The following is a 22680-nucleotide window of genomic DNA, read 5'->3' on the forward strand; positions in this document are numbered from 1 at the left end:
AACCTGTTGAAACATGAAGATCAACCACAACTAGTATTGAGGGTCTGTTGGGACCCAACGAACCACAATACAGAAATCATCACCTTCAAGACAGGAGGGGAGAAAATTAGGAGTAAAAATAAAATCAAAGTGGAAAATCTCCTTGCATACCCCTCAAGCCCACTAAATTATACCAATTATATTTACAACAAATAGTAATTTAAGAAATGGCATTTAAGAGAAGCTAGAGAACCACAACAAGAAGAAAAGATTAGAAGGAAATATGAATTCTGTTGGAAGAGGGGTGGGAGGCACTTTTTGTGGAGCATCAATGCCAGTGTAGACAGGTTGGACCGAATGGCTTGTTTCTGTGCTGTAGGCTCGATGTAACTCTATTTGCAACATTTTATTGTTTACTAACTAGATAGCTTTTTTTTGGAAAGGATATCATACCCAAATCGAAGTTTATCATCAATCTTCAAAGTGATATAGGTTTGTTCTGGTATTCGGACTTCATTTACAAATGTCTGAAAACAAAGGCACCTTGGTCAGGAATTAATGAAAGATTCCCTACTTCATCAATCTGAAATTTTAACTACATTTCTGTCTTGGCAAATTTTATTTAGTGTGGTTCTCTGAATCTTTTAAAGAGTAAGCATTAGAAATTGCAATATTTTCCAAGTGTTACATATATGCATTTTGTATAGTGTTAAAAATATAATAAAAAACTTCAAAAATAAGCTCAAACAAAAATGGTGTCAAAATCACTGACCAATAAGCAATGGCTTGTCACATACCCCATTTAGACTGCCAAGATCCTTTACTTTATGCTCATCTTCAGCAGCGTTATAGTTGACAACAGCATGCTGCTTGTCCACACTGCGGGACTGTAAAAGAAAACAATTCCCCACTTTTGTTTTATTCAGAGGGCAAATGAAAAGACACAAATGAGAAAACACATTAAAAATTTACCAACTTCTACTAACCGAGTGGAATCTTTTTTTCTCACTTAGCTTTTGAAGAGTGCTCAACACAGCACCGAGTTCAAATTGCAGCACGCTTTATTATATTAATTTTACAGCTCCTGGTTTAAATTATCTTCATTTGAAATATTAAGTTATCTTCATTTGAAATATTATTTCACCAAGGAGATTACAGAAAGCATTGTTAATGGCTCATCAACTTCATTTACATCCACCTTGCCTCCTCCCCGGATAATTTTAAACTCCTTCTCAAAACCTCTCTCTTTCACTGTGCCATGTTCTTGATTTTTCCTTTTGCCCTCCAGCTTGGAATCTTCCTTAATCTAAAGTACTTTGAGATGTTTTCTTGGATGTGATGACATCAGAGAATTATTTGCATGGACCAGGCCGCTCATCTAGTCTATAGGTTAGGATCTTGATCATTAATTGTATAGTCAGGGAAGATCTATGTCTCCTGTACATAATGGAGGAATTTCAATAGTACTGGAAGCCTTGCAAAACTCAGATTAACTATTCTGCCCTGAGGCTTCCAGAAATTGGAATTTTTCACCATATGCTGTCTAAAACTGGGGCTTCAAATGCCTGTGCAATTGGAGAGTTTGAGAGTTAGAAGAGGAGATTGGTTAGGTATTGTGAAGCTTTTCATTGCAAAGCTTTGAGGAATAACACCAAGTTGCTATTCAAACTGGCAGACAACTGTAATAGCCTGCCCCGGTACTCTTTCTGCCCATTCTTGCAGGCTCACTCAGTGCCCCTTTCCCCAAGTACAACAACACATCCACTGATAGTGAATGATAGCTGCAACCAACTTGACATTAGTAAGGAGGGACTTTGCATCCTGTCCTCATTTCAGCCCAAAACTAATACCCCAAACTAAGCCTATTTTCAATGCCCTGGACACAAGCACATCATGCCAGTATTAAATGTTTTAAAAAATAAATTGAAGGAATTCTATACTACTGCTGTTAGTAGAAGTGACCTACAATCTCCCAGGCCACAACTGACACCAGCTTTTGATTAACATAATTATATCAATGTAATCCCACTCAGTTAAAAGCAAAATACTGCAGATGCTTGAAATCTTAAATAAAAACAGAAAATGCTGGAAAAACTCAGCAGGTCTGGCAGCATTTGTGGAGAGAGAAACAGAGTTAACATTTTGAGTCCATATGACTCTTCTTCAAAGCTAAAGAGAAATGGAAATGTGATGGAATTTATACTGTTTAAGGGAGGTAGAGCCGGTAAAGCAGGATAGAAGGTCAGCAATAGGCGGGGCCCAAGGAGAGATTGACAAAGATGTCATGGACAAAAGACAAAGGGAGTGTTAATGATAGTGGTAAGGGCTAAAGGAGGTTCTGATAGTGGCATAAATGTAAGAATGTGTGAATAGCAGAGCAAGGGTCAACAGTCTGTGAAAGAACAGCATTGAACATGCGATATATGGCCCTTTTGGAGGGGACTGGGGGGGGCATTGGTTGGGGAAAAAGTATTGAAAAAAAGGGATGAAAAAGGAATTAAAGGGATAAAACAATGAATAAAAATTTTAAAAAGGGGTGAAGATAGAGGAGAGGGTTCATAGCCTGAAGTTGTTGAATTCAACGTAAAGTCCAGAAGGCTGTAAAGTGCCTAATCAGAAGATGAGGTGCTGTTCCTCCGGCTTGTGTTGGGCTTCACTGGAACACGGCAGCAGGCCAAAGATGGCCATGTGGACATAGGAGCAAGATGGTGTGTTGAAACAGCAAGCAACGGGAAGGTCTGAGTCATGCTTGCAGACTGAGTGAAGGTGTTCCACAAAGTGGTCACCTATTCTGCATTTGGTCTCTCCGATGTAGAGGAGACCACCTTGGGAGCTGCAAATGCAGTAGACCAAATTGAAGGAGGTGCGCATAAAGCACTGCTTCACCTGAAAGGAGCGTTTGGACCCTTGGACAGTGAGAAGGGAGGAGGTAAAGGGGCAGGTGTTGCACCTTCTGCAATTGTATGGGAAGGGGATGAGATGTTGGGGGTGATGGAAGAGTGGACCAGGGTGTCCCAGAGGGAATGGTCACTACAGAATGCTGACATGGGGGAGAGTGAGGGAAAGATGTGTTTGGTGGTGGCATCATGTTGGAGTTGGCGGAAATGGCAGAAGATGACCCTTTGGATGCGGAAGCTGGTGGGGTGAAAAGTTAATGCAAGGGGGACCCTATCACATGGTCCTGGGAGGGAAGGGAAGAGGTGAGGGAAGAGGCATGGGAGATGGGTCGGACACAGTTGAGGGCCCTGTCAACCACAGTAGGAGGGAAACCTCCATTAAAGGAAAAAAGAAGACATGTCAGTGCTCCCAGTCAGTGCTCAGTTATAACACTGGCTGTTCGGCTGGGTTCAAAGGCCTAAGTTAGAAAAGGCAAAGGGTGCAGAGCACCACAGGAGACACTTCAGATGATTTAAACAGAGCAGCAGAATGTCAGAAAGAAAAAGATAAAAAAAAAGACACCTATGGTGACATCACACATGGGAGAGAGTTGGTTATTCCTGGTGCCACAGGTCAGTGAATACAGAAGTAGGAGGAGAGTGCAGATGAATGCATGGCTGGAGAGATGATGCAAGATGGAGGACTTTAGATGCCTGGGGCATTGGGACCAGTTCAGGGAAGCTGGGGCTGTATAAACCAGAAGACAACAATATGCACCTCAACTGAGCCAGGGATAATATTGAGGTAGCTAGATTGGCTAGTACTGTCCAGGAGAGTTTGCCAGCTTGGCAGGGAGAGAGGGGCTTGAGCGAAGATTAAGAAGGGAGAGAAGCAAGCAGGAAATGAAAGACAGAAAATTAGTAAAGCAGAGGAAACAAAGGGTAGAAAACAGGTAAAGGAGTCTAACAGTGCTTAATGGTATATACTTCACTGCAAGTAGTCTCTTGAATAAGGCAGAAGAACAGAGGGCACAGATAGACCGTTGGAAGTTTGATATCATTGCCATTACCAAAAAATGGCTTAAAGGTGGGCAGGAATGGCAGCTCAACACTTTTGGTTACAGAGTTTTCAAACGCATCAGAGGCGTTAAACAAGGGGGGGGGGGGGGTGGAAATCACACTATTGGTTAAAGAAACAATTACAGCTGAGACAATGGATTAATAGGTTAGAAAGATCATGAAATGAGGCCATATGGGCTGAACTGAAAAACAAAGATGGCAAGAACAAAGGACAATCACATGGCTGAGAGTGTACAATAATGTCCTGAACATCCAAAGGGGAAATAGTAGAATAAATATGTAGGCAAATTTCTGAGAAGTGTGCACAACTGGGCTGTAATAGTAGGGGATTTCAACTACCCTAACTGGGATGGTGTAAAAGGTATAGAGGGTGCAGAATTTTTAAAATGCATTCAAGAGAAATCCTTTAAAAATCAGTATATAGCAAGCCTAACAAGATAAGCTGTTCTGGACTTAGTATTTGGGAATGAAACTGGGCAGGTGGAAGGGGTATCAGTGGGAGGGATCATAATTCAGTTAGATTTAGCATAGTTATGGAAAAGGCCAAAGATTGATCAGGTGCGAGAGTCCTCAATTGAGGAAAGGCCAATTTTATGGAGTTGAGATGGGATTTTGCAAAAGTGGACTGGATACAGCTAAAGCAATCAGTGTCACAGCAGTGGGAGACATTCAAGGAAGAGATATTGAGGGTTCAGAACAAGTATGTTTCCACAAAGAAAAAGAGTGGGACTTCCCAATCTAGAGTCCTCTTCTGCATTAAGGAGATACAGGGTGGGAAAAGGCAAAAAATGCAAGCTTATGTCACATACAGAGAACTAAATAATACAGAAAGCCTAGAGTACAGAAAGTGCAGGGATGAAATTACAAATGAGATCACAATATTAGTTACATAAACTATTACAGCTGTGAGGAGAGAGAATATGCCAGCTAGAACAATCATCAAACGAAGCCAACTTTAACTTTGTTTCTCTCTCCACAGATGCTGCTGTATTTCCAGTATTTTCTGCTTTTATATCAAATGAGACCTTATGGTTTGAACTGAAGAACAAAACGTTTCAGAAATCCATAGAGAGCCAGAGGATGACTAAAGATAAAAAGTAGAATTTGGAGGCGACGGCCCTGGTTCTCAAGAAATTACTTAGTATCTGTCTTGACAAAAGATGGGGATGATGCAGATCCTGTAGTTAAAGAAGTGGGTGTGAAATATTGGACGGGATAAACATACTGACAGAGAAAATATTAAGGGGTTTAGCTTCTTTAAAAGTAGAAGAATCACCAGGCCCAGACCTCCTTCTGTGACATAAGCTTCTATGAGAATGAGTACTGTTAATGGGATTTAGCAATTCACCCAAATGTGTTTGGCTGAATATTATCTGCCATGTCCTATTTTTACCTGTGTTAGTTTTACATTGTGTTCAGGGTGCTTTGTGTAAATCAGTAATACAAGGAGAAGTTGGCATTCCTGATTTTTAAGATTTGTGTCTGGAGCCAAAGAATGTATTCACACAGAGATCCTCACAAAATAGCCCCTCATGGTTTTTAACCCTTGCATCATACATGCAGATTTGAGCAATACTTATTCAGTATATCACATGGTTTTGGATGGTATGGGACATATATGGATTATGATTCACAAGGACTGCAATTGTGGGGGCAGTCTGAGTGGACCAGAGGTTCTTTACCCGTCCATCATTGTTCATAAGTTTATATATATCCAGCAATTTAGTATGAACTGCAGCTCTCTGCCCCAGGATTTTTATTATGTTCTACTATTAAGCATGATTGTCCAAAGTATTCAGTAGCTTAGTGTCTAATTTTGGTAAAACAAAATTGGACATGGTTGAATAAGATTTGCTGCTGGAATAAAATAAATTTAAAAGGACTATTGTTATTCCAATAAGAGCAATGAAAGTAAAGAAAAAACATTTTTAGAAAATACTAAGTGTTCAAGAGCTCATATGGAGCGAAATTCAGTTGTACTGAATGGTCTATTTCTGGGCTGTAGGATTCTATACATGTTCAACTGTATCAATAAGTCTGGAGCACATTTCATACTTTCAAGTAAATTCACACAATGACAAAATTTGCCTTTGTAGTAAGCATGCAATGCTTTGTTTAAATTTAAAAACAAGAATCAATTCAGAATACTTGTACAGACTCATGTTGATAGGTAAAAAAGTCTTGGTGAATGTCAGTTTTATTGTTTTATATGCATAAGCCCAAACTGCAAGGCACTATTTTCTTTTGAATCCTTTAAGTAGTTAGTCAGTTGCATTTTGCACTGAGGTAAATGGACAGTTAAAGCATTCATTTGTAAAACAGCTTAGGATCAATCTCATAATTGCAGTATTGTAGACTATTTCTGGTGAAAGGACAGCCCATTAGGAAAGTAAAGCTGCATGCATTGTTAGGCAACAATCTGGTCAAGGTGTCTCCCCCATGCTTCTGAATCAAGCTTCCCATAAGTCAATGAATGAACAGTGCAACTGGAATCTTTAGAGCTGCTTTTTCTGATGTAGTCCAATTGTTTAAGTACAAGTTGAAAAGTCCCAGGAATTCCCAAGTAGAAAAACATCCACGCGTACAAAAGCAAAAAGCAATATGCTAGTAACAGTGACATTAAGAGATTTTTAGCTAAGAGCTCCTAATTTGACTTTGCAAATGCTTCTGCTCACATTTAGACAACAAGCAGTAAAATTAGGTTAACTTAAAAGAGCTACTCCAATCCATCCAAAACACAGGTGATATGGTCTAAAAGCCGAAACAGAAGATACCTCTTCAGGCTTGCTATACTGGCACATTTAGTGGTCTGGATTTTCCTCCTTACAGCAAAGCAGCAGCATTCCACCCTTGCTTCCCCCCAAAAAAATCTGTACTTATCTCTTCAGTAGACTGCAGTGAAAATCTCCCCTTCTTCCTGCAGCGGAGCCTAGCATCAGGACAAGCAGTGAGGGCTTCCAGCACAACGCTTTGTCAGTAAACCACACCCACTTTTGGTAACAAGCTGAAGACAAGCCTCTTAAGGTCAGTCTTCAGCTCAATGACAGTAAATTTTTTCTAATGATTAATATTTTCAAACATCTGGGGCACTTTTAAAAATCTTATAAACTTTAAATACTTTAACACTTTTATAACAGTTTTTAAAAGTTTGCCAGTTATGTACTTTGGCTTTTCTTCAGCACCCCAACTCTAGGAAAGTTTATTCCCCTCCAAGTTCTGTTTCTGTCATCGGTGAAACTGAAGAGCTGGATGGGTGTGGTAGCTAGAGGAGCGAGGGGAAGTCAAGGGCAGGTAGAAGGGATTGGGCGGGGGGGGGGGGGGGGGGGGGGGGGGTGGGATGATAATGAAAGCCATTTTTATTCACAATTAACAGCCATCTGTTTATTTTGTGGATGGGTTCATAAACATTTGGAGAACTGAGTCCTGGATTTACATCCCTGATTATCAGTCCTAACTACTTGCACAAAAAAATTCATCCTAGTTGAAGGCAACAGGAAAAGCTTTAAAAATAGACACGGTGGGACAGGAACTGCTTAAGGTGCACTGCGATTCCAAATTTTAGTGTAAGTGAGCACGCCAGAAGTTGCGGTACTATCGCATCCCTCAACAGCGCTAACTTCTTAGCTCTCGCCGCTACTGAGAAAAGAAAATCAGGCCGTTACACTTTATAAATCATGGTATTTAAATGATTCAACAAAAGACATTAATAGCTCTGAAATTGTTATAGTGTAAGTTTTCAATTGGACATCCAAGTGTTGTTAATTTCATATACAAAGAAGCTAAATCAGACCAAGTGCAGAAGCTTCAGGTATTTTAGGTGCAAAGCTACAAACATAGAGCAGGAATTCAAGAACAGCAGCAATTTCTAAAGTTACACAAACATCTAAATTGGACAGTTGCTCAGAAGAAAAGGTAAACATTTAGGTTAGATCACTTTAGTCATTGAAGCAAACCACACAACTCTCTGCAAGACTCAAATTCCAACCACATTCTCACTACATCACAGAATCACAATTGTTAAAGTGCAGGAAGGAGACCATTTGGCCTATTGTGTCAGCACCAGCCCTCTGAATGAGCAACCCTTCCTGTGCCTTCTCCCCATAACCCTGCACAGTCTTCTTTTATAGATAACAGCCTAATTCCCTTTTGAATGTTTCAGCTTCAGCTTAATCTGCCTCCACCAGACACTCAGGCGGTGCATTCTAAACCCTTACCACTCACTGCTTAAAAAATTCTCGCGTCATATCACTTTTGCTTCTCTTATTAATTACTTTAAATCAGTGCAGTGCCCTCACGATCATTTTACGAGTTTCTCCCTATCTGCTCTGTCCAGACCCCTCATGTATTTGAATATATCTATTAAATCTCCTTTCAACTTTCTTTTCTCCAATAAAACAAGCCTAACTTCTCCAATTTATCATCATAACTGAAGTTCATCATCACTGGAACCATTCTTGAGAATCTTTTCTGCACCCTCTCTAATACCTTCACATCCTTCCAAAAGTACGGCACCCAGAACTGAAGGCAATACATGAGCTGAGACTGAACTAGTGACCAAAATGGGCGGAATTGTGAGGAGGATGCAAGGAGGATTCAGGGCGATTTAGACAAGTTGTGTGTGTGGGCAAACATATGGCAGATGCAGTATAACGTGGATAAATGTGAAGTTATATATTTTGGTGTGAAAAACAGAAAGGCAGAGTATTATTTAAATGATGATATATTGGGAATGTGGAGGTACAAAGGGATCTGGGTGTCCTTGTACACCAGCCAATCAATGAAAGCAAAAGAGGCAGGTGCAGCAAGCAATTAGGAAGGCAAATGGTATGTTGGCCTTCATTGCAAGAGGATTTGAGTTCAGAAGCAGGGATGTCTTACTGCAGTAACACAAGTCCTTGGTGAGACCACACCTGGAGTACTGTGTTTTGGTCTCCCTACATAAGAAAGGATATACTTGCATTAGAGGGAGTGCAGCGAAGGTTCACTAGGCTGATACTGGGAATGGCAGGTCTGTCATATGAGGAGAGATTGGTTCGATTGGCCCTGTATTCATTAGAGTTTAGAAGAATGAGAGGGGATCTGACTGAAACATAGCTTGGCCTAAATAGCCAAGTGGTTATGGTACTGGGTTTGTAACCCCAAGATGAAGAGTTCAACTCTCACAATGGCAAACTATGAAACAATGTAACTTCATCTGAAACAGATGGAAATGGGTTTGTACTCAAAAGAGCTGACTGAAACATATAAAATTATAACAGGGCTAGACAGGCTGGATGCAGGGAGGATGCTTCCCCTGGTTGGGGAGGCTAGAACCAGGGGCCACAGTCTCACGATACGATGCAGATCATTTAGGGCTGAGATGAGGAAAAGTTTCTTCAGTCAGAGGGTGGTCAACCTGTGGAATTCTCTACCACAGAAGGCTATGGAGGCCGGGTCACTGGGCATATTCAAGAAAGAAATTGATAACTTTTTGGATATTAGGGGCATCAACAGGTATGGAGAGAAAGTGGGACTATGGCATTGAGATAGAGGATCAGCCATGATCATATTGAATGACAGAGCAGGCTCGAAGGGCCAAATGGCCTACTCCTGCCCCTAGTTTCGATGTTTCTTATACATATTCAACATAAGCTCCTTGCTCTTGCACTCTGAGCCCCTAATAATAAAGCCCAGGATACTGTATGCTTTATTAACTGTTCTCTCAACCTGTCCTGCCACCTTCAATGATTTATGCACATTTACACCCAGGTCCCTCTGCTCTCCACCCCCTTTAGAGTTGTAGTCCTTATTTTAGAGTTGTACCCTTTATTTTACACTGTCTCTCATGTTCTTCCTACCAAAATGGACCACTTCACATTTCTCTGCATTGAATTTATCTGCCACCTGTCCACGCATTCCACTAAGTTGTCTACATCCTCTTGAAGTTCTACACTATCCTCCTCAGAGTTCACAATGCTTCCAAGTTTTGTGTCGTCCGCAATTTTGAAGTTGCGCCCTGTACACAAAGGTGTAGGTCATTAAGGAAATGCAAGAGTCCCAACACTGAACCCTGGGGAACTCCACTACAAACCTTCCTCCATCATGAAAAATATCCAATTTTTATCAGCCAATTCCCATATCCATGTTGCTACTATCCCTTTTATTCTATGAGCTATAACTTTGCTCACAAGACAGTTGTGTGGCACTGCATCAAACGCCTTTTGGCAGTCTATGTACACCACACCAACAGTCATGACCTCTTTAATCCTCTGTTAACTCTTCAAAAAACTCCAGCAAGTTAGTCATGATTTTCCTTTAGGAATTTCCTCTGCAATTTCCACACTCACTTCTCTGTGTCCTTGGATGCATCTCATCCGGTCCCAGTGCTCTAACAACTTTAAGTACAGATAACCTATCTAATGCCAACTCCCTTTCAATTTTAAATCCATCTATGCCTGAATTGTCCCATCTTTCATGGCCTGGGTTGCATAATCTTCTTTCGTAAAAACAGGTGCAAAGTATTCATGTAGTACCTCACATCCTAATAACCCCCATTGCAATTTATTTATATTCCTTCAGCATACACAAGGTGCTGCATTGCAAACAGTATGCAAACATTGAGTTTGGGTGACCTTTATAACCCACATCTATTAATTCAAATTAGCTTAATCAGATAGACTGCATTATTTGAATATGCTTAACTGTATTGCAATTGCTTATTTGGAATTACTGGACTGAAGAAAAACAACTGGATTAAACAGTAGACTATGTTCTGTTTATACAATGAGATTACAATAAAGATTTACTAAGAAGTGGTAGGAGGGCCAAAAAATTTTGCATAGGCAGGTCACCCAGCTATTGGAAATTTTTAACTGCATTATTCTTTTCATACCTTAGTGTAGTGACTATATTTCAGCAAACAACGCATGACTGAGAAGACCACAATGCGATCCTCACTTCAGTTTCAGCATTAAACACTTCCAAGTCAGGTGTAGCATAGCACCACCAGTCAAAGTAAACCCTCCCTTTAATTAATTCAAGAATATACTGAGAAGAGCATTGCATTCTGCAACAATAAAGCATTTAGGATTAATTGATTAGCTCAGTGAAGGTACCGCTGGGTTGTAGTGATCGTAATATGATTGAAGTTTACATTGTTTTGAGGGAGAAAAGAGTGGTCCAAGACAAGTATTTTAAACTTAAATAAGGGCAATTATGTGAAAATGAAAGCAGAGCTAACTAAAGTGAACTGGGAAATGAGGTTAAGGGATAGGTCAATAGAGATGCAGTCACAGACATTTAAAAAGATATTTCAGAATTCACATTCCAACGCGAAAGAAAAATTCCGAGAGAAGGACCCACCATCCGCAGTTAACTAAAAATATTAAAGAGAGCATCAAATTTAAAGAAAAAGCATATAATTGCGCAAAGATGGTGGCAGGTCAGAAGACTGGACAGAATATAAAGAACAGCAAAGGATGACAAAAAGATAAATAAGGAGGGAAACATTAGAGTATGAGGAAAGGTTAACTAGAAACATAAAGATGGATAGTAAGAGTTTCTATAGGTACCTAAATAAGAAAAGTGTTAATAAAGTGAGCATTAGCCCCATAGAAACTGAGTCTGGGGAATTAATAATGGAAAATAAGGAGATGGCAGATGAACTGAACAGGTATTTTGTGTCCTCTAGTAAAGACTGATGCAAGTAACATCCCAGAAATAGCTGTAAATCGGGAACTGGAAGGGAGGGGGTAACTCAGGAAAATTACAATCACCAGGGAAGTGGTACTTAGCAAACTGTTGGAGCTGCAGGCTGGCAAATCCCTGGGTCCTGATGGATTTCATTCCTAGGGTATCAAATGAAGTGGCTAGCTAGTGAGATAACTGATGTGTTGGTTTTAATTTTCCAAAATTCTCTGGATTCAGGGAAGGTTCCGTTAGATTGGAAAATAGCAGATGTAACTCTTTTATTCGGAAAAAGGGTGAGACAGAAAGCAGGAAACTACAGGCCAGTTAGCTTAACTCTTGTCATAGAGAAAATGTTGGAAGCTATTATATGTTATTGCAGGAATCTTGGCAAAATTCAAGGCAATCAGGCAGAGTCAACATGATTTTGTGAAAGGAAAATCATGTTTAACCAATTTATTGGAGTTCTTTGAAGGAGCCAGATTTTCTGTGGATAAAGGGGAACTGGTGGATGTACTGTACTTAGATTACCAGAAGGCATTTGATAAGTTGCCACGTCAAAGGTTATTAGAAAATAAAAGCTAATAGTGTGGGGGGTAATATATTGGCATAGATAGAAGATTGACTAGCTAACAGGAAGCAGAGGGTAGCCATAAATGGGTCTTTTTCTGGTTGGCGGGAAGTAACGAGTGGTGTGCCACAAAAATCAGGCCTGGACCCTCAACTTTTTACAATTTATATAAATGACTTGGATGAAGAGATCGAAGGTATGGTTGCTAAATTTGCTGATGATACAAAGATGGGTAGGAATCTAAGTTGTAAAGAGGACGTAAGGAGGCTATAAGAGGACATAGGTTAAGCGAATGGGCAAAGATCTGGTGAATGGAGTATAAAGCAGGAAAATGTGAAATTGTCCATTTTGGCAGGAAGAATAAAAAAAAGCATATTAACTAAATGGTGAAAAATTGCAGAACTCTGAGGGAGATCTGGGTGTCCTAGTGCATGAATCACATGGCGCACATTTGAGGGATAAAACGGTGTGTGTTTGGGGGGTAAAAAGGCATGAGTGGAGACATAGTTGGGAAATTGAAAACAGTGTGAGTACAGAAATGTAAATTTCTAAACAAGCGCAGGGAAAATAAGAATTTATAGGTACAGGAGGGGGAGCTGATTTGTAAGGGCGAAGAATTTCCACTTTCTACTGGTTGCCAGTTTATAGTTAATAGTACAAAAGTAAGTTTAAAGTAAGTTAAAGTAAGTAAAAGTAACTAAAATTAAAGTAAGTAAAGTGATTTAAAAGTTTAAGGCATGGCAGGACAGTTCAGCCAAGCGGAATGCCTGTCCTGTGGCATGTGGGGAGTCATGGACACTTCTCGTGACCCAGGCAATTCCATGTGCAGGAAGTGTCACCGGCTGCACAAACTTGAGCTCCACGTTTCAGAGCTTGAGCAGCGGCTGGAGTCACTGAGGTGCATCCATGAAGAAGAGAACTATGTGGGCAGCACGTTCAGAGAGGTGGTCACAGCACAAGTTAGGGGCAAGCAGGCAGAGAGGGAATGGGTGACAGCCAGGCAATCCAAGAGAAACCAACAGGTAGTGTAGGAGTCCCCCAATGGCTCACTAACCAGTTTTCCATTCTGGATTTCAGGTGAGGGCAATGGATCCTTGGAGGAGTGCAGCAAGAGCCAAGCCCATAGCACCATGGATAGCCCAGCTGTACAGGAGGGGAGGAAGAGTGGTAGGGCAGTACTGATAGGGGATTCTTTAGTTAAGGGAGCAGACAGATGTTTCTGCGGCCGTCAAGGTGACTCCAGGATGGTTTGTTGCCTGCCTGGTGTTAGGGTCAAGGATGTGACAGAACGGCTGCAGGACATTCTAGTGGTGGTTTGGGCAGGGGGGGGGGGGGGCACGTGAACAGCCAGAGGTCATGGTCTACCTTGGTACTAACAATATAGGTAGGAAGACAGATGTGGTCCTGCATTCAGAATTTAAGGAGAGGGTAGAAAATTAGCAAGCAGGGCCTCAAAAGTAATCATCTCTGGATTACTCCCAGTGCCAAGTGTAATTGAGTACAGAAATAAGAAGGTAAGATAGATGAATGCGTGGCTGTAAAGATGGTGCAGGAGGGATGGCTTTAAATTCCTGGGACAGACTCTGGGAGAGATGGCACCTGTACAAGCCAGACAGGTTGCATCTGAACAGAGCTGGGACTGAGTTCCTTGTGGTTTTTGCTAGTGCTGTTGAGGAGGGTTTAAACTAACTCAGCAGGGGTGTGGTGAAAATATTTGAAAGTAATATCAGGGTGCATGGAATTCTGGGAGAGGCAGATATCACTAAAATAGAGAACAGTAAATTAATAGATGGAGTTAGAGTAAGGGAGCAAGTAATGAAGGGTTACACTGTGTGTATGTTAATGCATGGAGTATAGTTAATAAAAGTGAGGAGTTACAGGCACAGATTGCCTTGTGGGATAATGATGCTGTGGCAATAATGGAGACTCGGCTTAAGGATGGGCAGATCTGGGTGTTAAATATTCCTGGTTACAAGGTATTCAGAAAAGATAGGAAAGGGAAAAAAGATGGGAGGGTTGGCATTTTTGGTTAAGGAGAGTATTGAACTACTGGAGAAAGAGGATGTGTCAGAGGACTCAAGGACAAAATCAATTTGGCTAGTGCCAAGGAATAAGAAGGAATTACATTGCTCGGTGCAGAGGGACAAATCTGCAAGGAAATTGCAGGGACATGTAAACACCAGAGTAGTTATAATGGGGGACTTTAATTACCCGTATATAGGCTGAGATAGTGGCAGTGTAAGGGGCAGTGAGGGACGAGCGTTCCTAGATTGTGGTCAGGAGAATTTCCTACAGTAGTATGTGTCCAGTCCAACAAGAAAGGAAGCACTGATAGACCTAGTTCTTGGGAATGAGGTGGGCCAAGTAGATCAAGTGACAGTGGGGGAACTCTTAGGGGACAGTGATCATTGTATCATAAGGTTTAGGATGACGGTGGAAAAGGACATTGGTCAATCTAGAGTAAGAATAATCAACTGGCAGAGAGTGGACTTCAGTGGGGCAAGAATGGAGCTGGGCCAGATAGACTGGAACCAAAGGTTGGTGGGAAAAACAGTAACTGAACAATGGGCTACCTTCAAAGGAGGAGATGGTTTGGGCACAGTTAATGTATGTTCTCTCAAAAGGGGAGGGTAGGACAAACAAATTCAGAGCTCCCTGGATGACAAAGGAGATAGAAATTAAGTTAAAGAAGAAAATGTGTGCTTACGACAGGTGTCAGGTAGCAAATACAATTGAGAACCAAGCCAAATATAGAAGGTTCAGAAGGGATGTGAAAAAGCAAGTATGAGAAGCAAAGAGGGATTATGAAAAAAGACTGGCAGCTAACATGAAAGGGAATCCCAAAGTATTCTATAAGCGCATCAATAGTAAAGAGGAGGAGTAGGGCCGATTAGGCACCAAAAATGGGATTTACACATGGCTGAGGTGTTAAATGAATACCTCTGCATCTGTCTTTACCTGTCAGGCAGATACCAGGCCATGGTGACAGAGGAGGAAACTCAGTCACCAGAAGGGTTTAAAATTGATAAGCAGGTAGTATTGGATAAGCTGTCGCTATTAAAGTTGATAAGGCACCGGGACCGATGAGATGCATCCAAGAATATTGAAAGTAGTGAGAGTGGAAATTGCAGAGGCACTGGCAATAATCTTTCAATATTCCCTGGATTCAGGGGAGGAGCTGAAAGGCTGGAGAATTGCAAACATTTTGCACTTGTTCAAAAATGGTTGCAAAGGTCTGCCCTGCAAGTGCAGACCAGTCAGTTTAACTTTGGTGGTGGGGAAGCTTCTAGAAACAATTATTCGGGATAGAATTAATAGTCACATGGAAAAATGTGGATGCAGAAGAGTCAGCATGGATTTAAGGGAAATAGTGTTTAACTAACTTGCTGGAGTTTTTTAAAGGGGTAACAGAGATGGTTGATGAGGGCAAGGCCGTTGATATGGACTTCCAAAAGGCGTTTGATACAGTGCTACACAACAGACTTGAGGAAAAATCATGGAATAAAAGGGACAGTAACAACATGAATACAAAATTGGCTGAGGGATAGGAAACAGGGAGTAATGGTTAGTGGGTATTTTTCAGGCTGGAAGAAGGTTTGTAGTGGAGTTCCCCAGGGGTCAGTATTGGGACTCTTGCTCTTTCTGATATTTATGAATGATCTCGATCTTGGTGTGCAGGGGACAATTTCAACATTTGTGGATGACACAAAATTTGGGAGAATTGTAAACTGTGAGGAGGACAGTGTAGAACTTCAAAAGGACATTGACACATTGGTGGAGTGGACAGGTAGGTGGCAGATGAAGCTCAATGTGGAGAAGAGCGAGGTGATAAACTTTGGTACAAAGAACTTGGAGACACGGTATAAAATAAAGGATACTATTCTAATGGGTGTGCAGGAGAAGAGAGACCTGGGCATATATGTACAAAAGTCATTAGAGGTGGCAAGACAGGTAGGGAGAGCTGTTTCTAAAGCATACAGTATTCTAGGCTTCATTAATAGGGGCATAGAGTACAAGAGCAGGGAGATTGTGATGAATTTATATAAGACATGGGTTAGATCTCACCTGGGGTACTGTGTACAGTTCTGGGCACCACACTATAGAAAGGATGTGAACACATTTTAGAGAGTGCAGAAGAGGTTCACAAGAATGGTTCCAGGGATGAGACACTTCAGTTACAAGGAGAGATTGGAGAAGTTGGGACAGTTTTCCTTGAAGAGGAGAAGGCTAAGAGGAGACGTGATAGAAGTTTTCAAAATCATGGAGGGGTCTGGACAGAGAAGATAGGGAGAAACATATCCCCGCTCGTAAATGGATCAAGAACCAGAGGGTACAGTTTTAAAGTGCTTTACAAAAGAAGCAAATGCGAGGTGTGAAAAAACTTTTTCACACAGCGAGTAGTTAAGGTTTGGAATGCACTGCCTGAAAGTGTGGTGGAGGCAGGTTCAATTGAGGCGCTCAAGAGGGCATTGGATGATTATTTAAACAGAAACAATGTACGAGTTACAGGGAAAAGGGAGGAGATTGGCACTAAGTTAAAATCCTCAGAGAACCGGTGCAGACACGATGGGCCGAACAGCCTCCACCTACACCGTAACAATTCTGTGATTCTGTGAAAAGGCTAGTATGCAGATGCAGCAAATAATTAGGAAAGTTAATAGAATGTTAGCATTTATTTCAAGGGGAATTAAATACAAAAGTAGGGAGGTTATGCTTCAGTTGTACAGGACATTGGTGAGACTACATCTGGAATACTGTGTACAGTATTGGTCTCCTTATTTAAGGAAGGATGTAAATGCAATAGCAGTTCAGAGAAGGCTTGCTCAACTAATACCAGGGATGGGCAGGTTATCTTATGAGGAAAGATTGGACAGGCTAGGCTTGCAGTTGCTGGAGTTTAGAAGAGTAAGAGGCGACTTGATTTAAATATATAAGATCCTGGGGATTCCTGACAGGGTCAATTTTGAGAGGATGTTTCCTCTTGTGGGAGAATCTAGAACTCAGGGTCACAGTTTAAAAATAAGGGGTCACCCATTTAAAACAAATGAGAAGAAATTTTTTCTCTCAGAGGGTAGAGTGTCTTTGGGACTCCCTTCCTCAAAAGGCAGTGAAAGCAGAGTCTTTGGATGCTTTCAAGGCGAGGTCATAGATTCTTGATAAACGGGGTTGGGGGGGTGGGGGGGCAAAGGGTTCCCAGGAGTAGGTAGGCAGTTACAGTTAAATCAGCCATGATTTTACTGAATGGCAGAGCAAGCTGGAAGGGCTGACTGACCTGCTCCAAGTCCCTCCGTCCATATGTTCACCTTTCACATCAAGTTTCCTTTGGCTTGTTTGAGTAAGACTGCCAGTGTAATGCCAAATTAGTATCAGATTTTGACTATAAGCCTATGTCCACTAGAAACTGGATTGACAGTTCCTAGCCTCTTTTTACTTACAAATCCTTCTGAGAGAATAGATATTTATCCCAGCTGAGTTTGACTGAAATCCAGGGCAATCGTTCCAAGGCACACTACACCACCCAATTCCTCCTCTAGAACATTTAGACAAACTTGAATACTTTGGACTAGAAGGTTTCAAAAATTATCCTTTAAATGTTGCAAAAAGAATTATGTATTAAAAAGTGAAGCACAATGAATAAAACATGCAACCTTACAAAGGTTGAGTAATAATTTCCTCTAATCATTCATTTTAAACTAAAAAAGGTTCATGCCTGCACATGTTTGTGCTGAGGGAGGAGAAGGAATACAAGAGAAGTGTAAATGCTAATTCACACCGCACTAAATCCTTGTGACAACGTTTTTTTAATATGAAGTTCTATTCCACTAAAATGTGATACACAACTTTAGGAAACAAATTCCAATCCTAAAAGAACTTTTATATTCTTCCTACTCACTCGTATCGGCAGGACTTTGCACACTTTGGCCATCTGGAAAAAATTTAAACACGCAGTTATCCAAAATAAAAATGCATAAAGAGGAGGGGAAAGAAAACAAAAGCTTTAGAAATGCTGGCAAACACTTGGGGGTTAACTCTTTTGGAAAATCATAAAAACAGAAATGAACTTGTGTGGCATACATAGAAATGATAATGAATCCATGTTGAAAAAAAACTACACCACGAGCCTAATTAAATTTGAAGTCAGGAAAGTTGGATTTCAGACAAATATTAGATGTGGCAGTCATAAAGCATTTAATTTTGGATTCATTCAAATCTGCTGCTTTCCTCTTCCAAGCTGTATACAGAGAAGAAATCATATTCAGTGTCAAGTCATTGTCTAAAGAGTTTCAATTCCTTACTGGCTGATACGGTCTACTGTAAATGGTATAAATTATTTTAGTAAATGCCTTCAAGAGATTCAGACAAAAAGAAAAATCGGTTAAACTGAACCATTTGCTGGCAGTTTGAGTTCCATTGTGTATACAGCTTCATCAAAAGCTATAAGACTGTCCTAGCGAGGCTTTAGATGCACTTTCCTTAAGCAAGTTACCTGTAACATCAATTCACAGTCATCCCGGCCTACGAAGATCATCTCACGTGGCAGCCGGTGACGTGTGCCTCCGCTGCTCACCAAAAACCAGGATGTTAAGCTCATTTTCTGCCGTTACTAAATGCTGTTTCAAGGCTACGTCATCCTACGGAGAGAAAAAATATATATTAGGTTCACATATCCTTCACAGTACTACTAGAAGCATATTATGCATCCTTCCATAAACATTGGTGGATTCTGTGTGCTGATTAAAGCCAGATGTCAGAAGCCATCACAGGAAATGACAGACTCTGCAGGATTGAAGATGGCTGGAAATTTATATACAAGCCACCAGCTGTTATGAAGTGCAGCTGCTTGATACTTGCAGCCTCTGAAAATTAACAGCCAATGAAAAAAACAACAGAAAAAGCAATTAATTTTTTTATAAACACTGCTCTGATCTCCTGTGGAGTTATGTTGTATGTTGCATTACTCTTCCCACATAACGTTTAAGACTCTTTTGTAAACTGAATCATTTCATTACATCACAACAGATGCATAGCTTTGAACCACTTAAATAGTGGCTTTATTGTTTGACATTTGTGAATGTGCTGTATGACAGACTCTGAATGGCTATTATATGAATGCATCATTGCTGCAGCAGAAAAAGACTGCCTCAGAGGGAGTTGTTTTAAGGTCTTGTGGAAGAGTAGAAATATTCAGCCTTCTTTAACAAAATACTAAAGTTCCAGAATTACTTTGCAATATCTGTTCCTTAAAAAACATGAATATTATTAGGATAACAGTTTATAGTATATGTTTCGCTTTAAATGTGTGCGTAACATAAATCTAAGTGCTGGGAATCGTCATTTCCTAATTTTTGTACGAAGAAAAATGGAACCCATAAATTGACACCCATTTCCTTCTATAGCAAAGGGTCTGTTGAAATATCTCTGAAATCCCAGGACACCCTGCAGTTCACAAACATGAAGAGCAAACATATGAATAGCAAACATGGACTGCACCAGTTCAAGGCAGATGCTCACCACCACCATCACCTTCTCAAGGGCAATTAGGGATGGGCAATAAACGAAAGCCTAACCAGTGACACCTAGATCCCATGAATGAATAAAAAAAGCTTCTTTTCACACTGATCTTATCAGCTTCACTTGTCATTTTTCTCTAGATGGTGTTCACACTCTACTAAAACTCAGTACACTAGAACGATACTACTGATAATTTTCCTATTTGGCCACCAAATTAAGAGGCTGATAATTTCAGTTTTAATAAAACGCTAAGAAAATTGAAAGCACTATGGAAAAGTTTACAAATAGTGCAACAATATTTCAGTTCTTGAAATTCAAGTTCAAACAGGCAGGTCATCATGCTAGATGAAACATAGTTGACTGATCACATAAACCTAACTCTTCGTTATCCATCCAACAGAAGCCAGTGCCACAAAAGTTAATGTGCAAAATAAGCGTTTCAGTATGAACTAAAAAGTTAAGGAAATATACACAAGTTTATGAACTTCAATAGAACCTAATATAAATGAAAATTGCATATAAAGTTTCAGTAAATTGGAATTTGATTCCTTTGTGTACAATACAGACCAATTCAATTTACTGCACATATATTACAGTATCAAATAGACACACGATAAAGTTGTTACGTGCACCAAATTGGGAGACATGGCTCTCTGTGAGGAACAGTGAAGGCGATTGTAGGAGGATAGCCAAGTCAGCAAAGAGGTAGATAGGTAGCACTGCAATTCGATTAAGTAAAAGTAAGAAAAATATCAGCGAGGGGAATTATACTGTACCCTAAACAGTAAGATCACTAGGAAGGTGGAGGAAAACATCTGAGTGCATATGCAGGGTTCTTAAAAATGCAAGCACAGGTAGAAAGGATATTAAAAAAAACAAGTGGAATTGTGCGTTTTATTGATTCTGCTAATGTGCATACAGCAATTCTGGGAACCTCATCACAAGAAGGATTTGAAAGCCACAAAGTAGGCAGCAAAGATTCATTAAAATATCATAGGACGATACGAATGCACTGCAATAAAGCTAGAAAAGAATATGAGAGAAGGAAAGAGAAGGATATGTTGATTGGATGAGATGAAGGAAATAGAGTGGGAGGAGGTTTGTGCACAGCATCAAGACTAAGGGTAGAATTTAGCCCTTGGCTGGCGGGCGGACCCCACCGGCTCGGTGGCAGGTGAGCCGCCGAACCCTGCCACCGAAATGGGGCCCGTCGCCATTTTGAGTGGGCAGGCCAATTAAGGTCCGCCCAACAGGATGCGCTATGCGCTTCCTTGCGGAGGTGGAGGGAATCCCCATCGGTCAAAGTGCGCTCATTCACATTTGTGTGAAAGAGCGCATTGCTCCCTGAGGCAAACTCGTGTCTCAGGGAGATTCGAGAGTGGTAAGTAAACTCTAAAAATAGATAAATATTAAAATTAACATGTCCCCCTCATGTGACAATGTCACACAAGGTGGGACATGTTAATAATAAACACACAATTTATTAAATTTTTAAAACTTCATCCCGCCAGTGGTTGGCTGGGCCAGGTGTTTAATAAGGTTAATTAGCCTGTCAATGGCCTTAATTGGCCATTGACACGTCGGCGGGTGGACAGCTGATTGCGCTATCCACCTGCCTTCCTGAATATTTAAAGGGACTGAGATGACATCGGGGGTTCGTCCTGATGTCAACTTCCCCTCGGTGAGCAGGCCCCGCCCCCAAATCGCCGAGGGGAAAATCCTGGCCTAAGAAACAGAATTTACAGCATGTAAAATGGTCTACATAATTCTACGTAAGACCTTACATAGAATTCTATGCAAGAACTAGATTAGGCCACTTTGATCCATTTGGGCCTCTACAGAGGAAACGTCAGTAATGAGGAGTTATGGTTGAGAAGAAAGTTTTGAAAAATCAGGCTTCCTTCAACTGGACCAGTTAATATAATGGAAATTCCAGAAGATGTTTTCAAAAACCTGAAAGATCTTGTGAAGGTACTGATCGTTTCAACTGTTTGGTAAATTGGCATCAAGGTCTAAATTTAATACCATTACCAGAAAAATGAAAGATGAAGATAAAATAATTCTTTCCCCTGGAAAAAAGGGTTATTGGAACAGTGAATGTTTTACCAGTGAATGTAACAAACAAATTAGATAGGTATTTGAAATGAAGAATGAGAAAAAAAATGGGGCAAAAGCTGGGAAATGGACCTCATAGATAACTGCAGTTAAAGATCTGACATGATTACAATAGCCAGACACTTCCTTCTAACTATAGTCAGGCCCTATAATTCTACATCATATTATTCAACTTAAACCAAAATTGCAGTAAATACCACATGCTTTACATTCCTGACATTCAGAAGTACTGGATTGGCAGTAGTATTTCAAGGACTTCTTGAGATTACAACAAGTACGTATATTGAAGGTTTTTCTTTAATGCACAGGAATGAGTTTAGCAAATTCACATTTTAAGGAATAATAAAAGGAAAATAATTTGGATAAGACTTCCACACCCCTCTTATGGTAAGTTATAAAAGGTGAATTTTTGATGAATGTATTATCATCAATATTAATGCCCAAATCTCTTTACGAGCTGGGCGTTACTTTTCATAAAGAATTAAGGGGGAGTTTTCAAATTTGTAACTCTAAAAGAAGATTCTATATTTAAAAAGGAATCCTATCTTCATTTTTCACTAGCATTCATGCTAACATTAAGCGCCAAAGTGACATAGATCTGGAGTTTTATTCCAACCATTGGTTGGAATGTTGAATTGTTACTGCAATAAGCTTTGACATTCATTTGGTTCCCCATGTATTTATCCATGACACTACAAATGAGAATAGCCTTCCTTCTCATTTGTCGTATTTATCTCCATTATGATCAAACAGTAGAAGCCATTTCATAGAGAATTTGTTATGACACAGCAGTTGGTAAGATGTTTAAATCCCAGAGGGAACCCTGAACAACTGTCATAACCTATATTTTCAATTGGTACGTTTGAAATGCAGCTCTGAATT

At 40.4% G+C, this 22680-nt stretch overlaps 1 protein-coding gene across 12 annotated transcripts in view; it reads right to left on the reverse strand.

Annotated features, from left to right (window-relative positions):
• LOC121272269 (centrosomal protein of 170 kDa-like) overlaps positions 1–22680 on the reverse strand; it is a 160017-nt gene that overhangs the window by 108681 nt on the left and 28656 nt on the right. For 8 of the 12 annotated variants that reach the window (XM_041178828.1, XM_041178874.1, XM_041178866.1 and 5 more), the window contains 4 exons: positions 18659–18803; positions 18065–18097; positions 777–866; positions 428–506 (listed from right to left, as the gene is read on the reverse strand). In XM_041178828.1, coding sequence (XP_041034762.1) covers positions 428–506; positions 777–866; positions 18065–18097; positions 18659–18763 — 307 coding nt within the window. In that variant the 5' untranslated portion in view covers positions 18764–18803. Of the gene's footprint in view, positions 1–427; positions 507–776; positions 867–18064; positions 18098–18658; positions 18804–22680 lie in introns of those variants that run through there. The other 4 variants (XM_041178892.1, XM_041178901.1, XM_041178909.1 and 1 more) reach the window with 2 other exon arrangements.

Source organism: Carcharodon carcharias, chromosome 2 (assembly GCF_017639515.1).
Source record: "Carcharodon carcharias isolate sCarCar2 chromosome 2, sCarCar2.pri, whole genome shotgun sequence".
NCBI lineage: Eukaryota > Metazoa > Chordata > Chondrichthyes > Lamniformes > Lamnidae > Carcharodon > Carcharodon carcharias.